The sequence below is a fragment of the Oncorhynchus nerka genome, linkage group LG2 (genome assembly GCF_034236695.1).
Source record: "Oncorhynchus nerka isolate Pitt River linkage group LG2, Oner_Uvic_2.0, whole genome shotgun sequence".
NCBI classification, from domain to species: domain Eukaryota; kingdom Metazoa; phylum Chordata; class Actinopteri; order Salmoniformes; family Salmonidae; genus Oncorhynchus; species Oncorhynchus nerka.
The window spans coordinates 9,345,347-9,353,426 of NC_088397.1; the positions used below are offsets into that span (position 1 = coordinate 9,345,347).

Consider the following 8,080-nt stretch of genomic DNA (forward strand, 5'->3'; position numbering starts at 1 on the left):
TCCTGAGGCTGAATCTAGGTGATGATCCCTGCACTACCAAGTAGATGAACTGTTATGAATACAGGCCTACTTGAAGCGTGTTTGACTTGCATGTCTGAATGAGTTTGGATGCCTAAATGTAACTATTCATGACATTATAAACGCACAGACACCTCACACTTCTCCCTTCCTTTTCTATTGACTCAAGCTACTGCCTTTTTCAACTTCCTCAGACGCCTTATCCTCTGTGGAAGACCATTGTCCAAGAACTGCCAGAACCAATACATATATATATGTATTAGGTTCTTTGAGATTGTCATTGTGATGATAAGCACTATATCTAATAAATATTATTAGATGTGATTGAATCCCTATCCATTGACCAGTCATCTGTGTTAGCTAATATAGTCTCTTGAGGGTTTACCCATCATTTCTGTGTTAGCTAATATAGTCTCTTGAGGGTTTACCCATCATTTCTGTGTTAGCCAATATAGTCTCTTGAGGGTTTACCCATCATTTCTGTGTGAGCCAATATAGTCTCTTGAGGGTTTACCCATCATTTCTGTGTTAGCCAATATAGTCTCTTGAGGGTTTACCCATCATTTCTGTGTTAGCCAATATAGTCTCTTGAGGGTTTACCCATCATTTCTGTGTTAGCCAATATAGTCTCTTGAGGGTTTACCCATCATTTCTGTGTGAGCCAATATAGTCTCTTGAGGGTTTACCCATCATTTCTGTGTTAGCCAATATAGTCTCTTGAGGGTTTACCCATCATTTCTGTGTGAGCCAATATAGTCTCTTGAGGGTTTACCCATCATTTCTGTGTGAGCCAATATAGTCTCTTGAGGGTTTACCCATCATTTCTGTGTTAGCCAATATAGTCTCTTGAGTGTTTACCCATCATTTCTGTGTTAGCCAATATAGTCTCTTGAGGGTTTACCCATAATTCATTTCCAGAAATGCTTGAATCCTGATCCCAGTGCCTTTAGCCAGCTGGAGAGTTTTGCATTTTGAGTGCAAATTTCAGACACTCATCTTGTCTCTGCCACAACAGTTATATGCTCTATTCTGATGTAACATGGGGAGATTTGTTTTTAATGATGTGACGAGTGTCTGAAATTTACACTCAATTTCTCCAGCTGGCTGCCACAGGGGGTGTTGTGGTCTGCCCTCCAGGACACCTACAGCACCCAATGTCACAGGAAGGGCATAAAGATCATCAACCACCTGAGCCACTGCCTGTTCATCCTGCTAAAATCCAGAAGGCAAGGTCAGTACAGGTGCATCAAAGTTGGGATGGAGAGACTGAAAAACAGCTTCTACCTCAAGGCCATCAGACTGTTAAATAGCCATCACTAGATGACCTCCACCCAGTACTCTACCCTGATCTTAGTCACTGTCTAGCCGGCTACCACCCAGTTACTCAATCCTGCATGGAATCATAGGTCACTTTAATTTTGTTTACATACTGTTTTACTCATTTTATATGTATATACTTACTGTATTATAGTCAATGCCACTGACATTGCTTGTCCTAATATTTATGTATTTCTTAATTCCATTCAATGACTTTTAGATGTGTGTGTATTGTTGTGAATTGTTAGATACTACTACACTGTTGGAGCTAAGAACACAAGCATTTCACTACAACCGCAATAACATCTGCTAAATATGTGTATGTGACCAATACAATTAGATTTGATTTAACCTCCCTGGCACATCCAACTGGCTGTAAGGAATGATGAGCTGTTGGGGGGGTTCACCTTAGCTGAGTATGGTGTTCTTCTAAACACCCAAGCCCAGCTGCTCCTCAAGAAGACCAAGAGCAACAGCAGCAATGTCATTTATGCAAACAATGCCAATAATACCCATGATGCCATGTAACCGAGGAATTGTATGTATTTAATCAAAAAAGAAGTATATCACACGGTAAGCCTTATCCTGATATGTATGTATGTTGTGCAACACTGGTACTCATTCCCACTGACATCTGGATGTACAACAGGGTTGTTGTCCAAACACACATGACCAGCAGCATGGTGTGACTGGTGAATAGTCAATGTTGCATTGTGTGCCATATGAAGCCATGTATGATGGTAGCCCATAGCCTAAGCTCATTTTATATTTGCAGTGAGCATATGCACAACTTTTTGTGTAGAGTTTTTTTATTTTATTTTTTAAATACAGGAGCATATGATATCACTGGCCAGTTGCATAGCTAGTTCTCGGGTAGTCTTGTCTTGTCGAGTCTTATGTTGTGCGGTGTAAACATTTGAACGCTAGAGGGCGAAATTGGTCTGTGTTATGCATCAACAACATGGATAACGGGACAGGTACGCGAACATCACAAGAAACGTTACTATTGCATTAGTTGCAATTACACAGCAGGTAAGACATCACATTTGGGTTGTACAATGGGAAACTAGCTATCAGATCATTTTCTGATCAAGTCAAACGTACTCAGGAGCAGGCCTAGCTTTCTACACTATTCGGAATGGTCAGAATTATGGCTAGCTAGCAAACAGCAACAAGCTAACAGTAGCTAACGTTAACCGAAGTTAGCCAGCTAGCTGAGCTAAATTGATCTCGCCCTGTCTTTCAGTAGGGACAGTTGTTTTGACCACGCCTATAGTTAGTTGGTGATTGGCATAAATGGTCATGTAGTTTTACAGCCTGCTGAAATGGTAGCCTATGGATGCTAAACTAGCTAGGTAGCCTGCTAAGTAACTAGTCTCTCCTCACTGTCCCTGTGCCACTCCTCTGCCGGTGGAGCGCCCGTCTGAGTCCAAAGATTATGACAACTAGCTAACGTTAGTTAGTCCAAATATTATAGTAAGGTTTCCCCCTTTCATCTGTGCAGAGTCTGACGAGAAATACTACCTGCTATTGCTAAACAGCTGTTTCTGCAGGTACCGTCGCTACTTCGATGGCCCACGGGTGATGCAAATAACGATGCGGCACCACTGGCTGCTCGTCGGGGCTTGCGGCTGGGTGTTGCTCATCCTCGTGTTTGCCAACAAGTTTATCAATTTTAACGCCAGAACCACGGATGGTAAGTTATCAGACTGAAACCTGATTGTTTTTTCTCATCAATACTAGCTATCTATACCTTAAAGTAATTGTTCAGCTAGAGTTGTAGCTATAGTTACATAACAGCTATGCTGTTAGATTTAAATGTCTAGTCTATCCCCCTTGGAATTGTCTTGTGATCTCTTAGTGTTTTGTGTTTCAGACTATGGGGAGAAGACTGAGATGCAGAGTTGGACTCAACCAGGAGTTAAGACCATCAAATCACTGCCAGCTCAGAAATCAGACAGAAGAGCTCCCAAGTCATCAAACCTGGTAGGTGTTTTGTTTGCGTGTGTTCGAAATTGAAACAAAATCATCAGTTACTTGAAGTGTGTGTGTGTGTGTGTGTGTGTCAGTCCTCAGTAGGCCCCTCCATGGCCAACCCAACAGACTGGAACACTGTGGAGATGAGGCGTCGGGAGCTGCTGTCAGCCGTGTGTAAGAACGACTCCCTCAAGAACCTCACTCACACCTCAATCAACAAGTTTGTCTTGGACCGCATCTTTGTGTGCGACAAGCACAAGATCCTCTTCTGCCAGACCCCCAAAGTGGGCAACACTCAATGGAAGAAGGTCCTCATCGTTCTCAATGGTGAGTGAGAGAGGACGGTAGGGAGAGAGTCAGTGAGAGAGGACGGTAGGGAGAGAGTCAGTGAGAGAGGACGGTAGGGAGAGAGTCAGTGAGAGAGGACGGTAGGGAGAGAGTCAGTGAGGGAGGACGGTAGGGAGAGAGTCAGTGAGGGAGGACGGTAGGGAGAGAGTCAGTGAGGGAGGACGGTAGGGAGAGAGTCAGTGAGAGAGGACGGTAGGGAGAGAGTCAGTGAGAGAGGACGGTAGGGAGAGAGTCAGTGAGAGAGGACGGTAGGGAGAGAGTCAGTGAGGGACGGTAGGGAGAGAGTCAGTGAGGGAGAACGGTAAGGGAGAGAGTCAGTGAGGGAGAACGGTAAGGGAGAAGAGTCAGTGAGGGAGGACGGTAGGGAGAAGAGTCAGTGAGGGAGAACGGTAAGGGAGAAGAGTCAGTGAGGGAGAACGGTAAGGGAGAAGAGTCAGTGAGGGAGAACGGTAAGGGAGAAGAGTCAGTGAGGGAGAACGGTAAGGGAGAAGAGTCAGTGAGGGAGAACGGTAAGGGAGAAGAGTCAGTGAGGGAGGACGGTAGGGAGAGAGTCAGTGAGGGAGGACGGTAGGGAGAGAGTCAGTGAGGGAGAACGGTAAGGGAGAGAGTGAGGGAGAACGGTCAGTGAGGGAGGACGGTAGGGAGAAGAGTCAGTGAGGGAGGGGAGAAGAGTCAGTGAGGGAGAACGGTAAGGGAAGAGTCAGTGAGGGAGAACGGTAAGGGAGAAGAGTCAGTGAGGGAGAACGGTAAGGGAGAAGAGTCAGTGAGGGAGAACGGTAAGGGAGAAGAGTCAGTGAGGGAGAACGGTAAGGGAGAAGAGTCAGTGAGGGAGAACGGTAAGGGAAAGAGTCAGTGAGGGAGAACGGTAAGGGAGAAGAGTCAGTGAGGGAGAACGGTAAGGGAGAAGAGTCAGTGAGGGAGAACAGTGAGGGAGGACGTGAGGGAGGACGGTAGGGAGAAGAGTCAGTGAGGGAGGATGGCAGGGAGAAGAGTCAGTGAGGGAGAACGGTAAGGGAGAAGAGTCAGTGAGGGAGGACGTGAGGGAGGACGGTAGGGAGAAGAGTCAGTGAGGGAGAACGGTAAGGGAGAAGAGTCAGTGAGGGAGGACGGTAGGGAGAAGAGTCAGTGAGGGAGGACGGTAGGGAGAAGAGTCAGTGAGGGAGGACGGTAGGGAGAAGAGTCAGTGAGGGAGGATGGTAGGGAGAAGAGTCAGTGAGGGAGGACGGTAGGGAGAAGAGTCAGTGAGGGAGGACGGTATAGGGAGAAGAGTCAGTGAGGGAGGACGGTAGGGAGAAGAGTCAGTGAGGGAGGACGGTAGGGGAGAAGAGTCAGTGAGGGAGAACGGTAAGGGAGAAGAGTCAGTGAGGGAGGATGGTAGGGAGAAGAGTCAGTGAGGGAGGACGGTAGGGGAGAAGAGTCAGTGAGGGAGAACGGTAAGGGAGAAGAGTCAGTGAGGGAGGATGGTAGGGAGAAGAGTCAGTGAGGGAGGGAGTGAGCGAGGAAGGAAGACAGTGACGGAGTGTCAGTGAGTGACGATGATGAGTAAAAGTTGACTCAAAACATAAGCTTATCTGTCTGTAAATTGTAGTGATGTAGTAGCCTCGATCCCAGTGAAGGACGAAAAAATAGTGTTCTTCTCTGTCCTTTTGCCCCACAGGAGAGTTCTCCACTGTGGAGGAGATACCAGAGAACCTGGTTCATGACCATGAGAAGAACGGACTGCCCCGCCTCTCCTCTCTGACAGAGAAAGAAATCACTAAAAGGTTTAAGGCCCTGCTTCAATACTTCAGAAATGCATCCTACCTTCCTTGCTAACCATGTGTATGTGACAAATAAAATTTGATTTGATACCTTCCTTCCTTGAAGTAATCACAGATCTGAATGAGTTAGATTGGATAAAGTAATAAGATGGTAATGTAGGCTACCATCGCTTACACCTACCCAATCACTTGCTATCTTAAGATTAATGCACTAATTGTATGTCGGTCTGGATAAGAATGTCTGCTAAATGACTCAAATGTTATAGAGCTGTGCTTAACGTTAAGTTTTGCTGAACACCTTTACTGACTTGTTTGGCCCTGCCCTGTATTCCATTGTGGTGCTCTGATTCTATGGGACGGTGCTTTTTGTTTTCTCTCGCCAGGTTAGCCACATACTTCAAGTTCTTCATCGTCAGAGACCCGTTCGAGCGCCTCATCTCCGCCTTCAAGGACAAGTTTGTGAAGAACCCGCGCTTCGAGCCCTGGTACAAGCACGACATCGCTCCCGCCATCATCCGCAAGTACCGTAAGAGTCACCGTGACAACGACGACAACCAGGCGACTACGGGCCTGCGCTTCGAGGACTTCATCCGTTACCTGGGCGATGAGCCCGGGCGGCGCCGCATGGACCGTCAGTTTGGGGAGCATGTTATCCACTGGGTGACGTACGCGGAACTCTGCGCCCCCTGTGACATCACGTACAGCGTCGTGGGGCACCACGAAACTCTAGAACGCGATGCCCCCTACATCCTGAAAGCTGCCGGGATCGAGCGTCTGGTATCGTACCCCACCATCCCCCCAGGGATCACCCGTTACAACCGGACCAAGGTGGAGCGCTACTTCTCAGGCATCAGCAAGCGGGACGTCAGGCGGCTTTACGGCCGGTACCAAGGAGACTTCAGCCTCTTCGGCTACCCGAGCCCGGACTTCCTGCTAAACTGAATGACGACGACACTAAAGAAAGACTGTTTTGCAACAATAATATGTCTCTCTAATCTAACATGCATCTTAATCAGTGTGTGGTTTACTGAAGAGGTAGGGAGGGTGTAGCTAGCTAGCCGCCTAGCCTGGCTGCTCTAACTAGGAGCCATAGTAGAGACTAGTGATCCCCACCATCCGGGTTCAAGCCAGGGAGGGATGGAGACTACAGGTTGGTCTGATATAACGTGCTGATCTGCTGTAGGATGATCGTCACTCCTCTACCTGGCTGACAGTAATTCCTGTCCCGACCTAGCAACACTTCCTGCCTCTGTCACTTCCTGCAACTGTTACCATGGGCGATGACTGTACTACATGCCGCTACTTCCTGGTAGCCGTCACCATGGTGGCCATGAATGGCGTGAGGACCGAGTTGATGGAGAGTTACACACTATGGTCATGGCTAATGGCTGTATTCTCCATACGACCAATGAATTAAGTGCCACATTTCAATGTTATTTAACAAAGCTTTTTGTATTATAATAACTTTATTTAAACCAGAGATTACTGTTACATACTGTGCTAAATTGTACCACCCTCTGCACTACTTCCACACAAAGCAGGTCTGCATTATGGACTAACACTGAAGTGGGTCTGGGAGACAGTAGCCTGGTTAAACCAGACTGAATGCTGAGCACACCATTGAAACGTAGCAGAATCAGTTTGAATGCGAGGTTATAGAGATGGTAGTGAAACACTAACCAGTTAACAATATCAGAGTCCCAGCTCTCTTCCCTCCAGTCTATCCACTCATACAGAGTAGAGCAACTCCATCTAGCTTCAAGACTCGGCACCTATATAAATGGTGTGATTCTGTGACCTCAAAGGGTTGACAAGCGCTGAGTGGGAGGAGTCAGTGTCTGCAATGCCTGTGTTCAGGTGACAGGGGGGAAGGTTCACTGTGGCGTAACTCCTGCTGATTGGCTGAAGCTACTACAGTGGATAATACTATGCCTGTATTATGTCATGGGGTGTACAGTCCCTGGGTCTTACCTCATGTTCCCGTCCAGTACAGTAGACAGACAGATATATAGATGTCCTTCAGGGTTAATCCAGTTAAATTCAGCCCAGACACATAATATGGGATCATGGCAATATGGATTGGAGGCATACAGCCAACCCTCTTCTATACCAATACTTATGTCAAAGAAGGTGGATGAACGAAGATGTCTTACTCAGTCTGTTTACGTTCTACTTATTAAGGGGTGGCTCTCCTGTAGACACCATTGCCATAACAGCTGTGTCTGGTCTACTTAGTTCCTTGACTGTATATAAACCATAAAGTGAGGGAGTGGGATGCCTCGCTTCCTCTTCCGTCTCAGTCTGCCACCTGTAAGGGCAGTACATTAGACTACATTGGCACTGTACCTGGGAGAAGGAAAAAATGGTTTCACTTTCTCATCCTCAGAACTGTTATTTCACAATTGAATTCCATGAATTGTCTTATTCTTCATCCTAAACACGACGCCGTCCAATGGCGTCCATGAAGAGAAGTGAGTGACAGTTTCCTGTTGACCTTTTTTAATCAACCAATGTTTGGTATGGTCAGTCACATGGTATTGACAGCTAGGTGGACAGGCGATGGTTACTGAGTAATAAAGGTTTCATGTCAAATATAAAACTGGTCTTTTTCACTCTTCTCTTTTGCACAACACATGTATGATGCTTTTAGTTATTGTCTG

General features: G+C 46.6%; 1 protein-coding gene across 3 annotated transcripts; it reads left to right on the forward strand.

Moving 5' to 3' along the window:
• Window positions 1-2,259: 2,259 nt before the first annotated feature.
• On the forward strand, window positions 2,260-8,019 carry chst10 (carbohydrate sulfotransferase 10). Of its 3 annotated transcripts, none has more exons than XM_065022750.1 (6): window positions 2,260-2,367; window positions 2,889-3,031; window positions 3,212-3,321; window positions 3,405-3,639; window positions 5,318-5,423; window positions 5,804-8,019. In XM_065022750.1, exons 2-6 carry the CDS (start codon window positions 2,920-2,922, stop codon window positions 6,360-6,362), a joined length of 1,122 nt encoding a protein of 373 aa, XP_064878822.1. In that variant the 5' UTR covers window positions 2,260-2,367; window positions 2,889-2,919; the 3' UTR covers window positions 6,363-8,019. The 3 variants fall into 3 exon arrangements, with proteins under 3 accessions (XP_064878822.1, XP_064878833.1, XP_064878823.1); XM_065022761.1 differs by lacking the exon at window positions 2,260-2,367 and adding an exon at window positions 2,650-2,789; XM_065022751.1 differs by lacking the exon at window positions 2,260-2,367 and adding an exon at window positions 2,713-2,811.
• The last annotated feature ends 61 nt before the right edge of the window (window positions 8,020-8,080 follow it).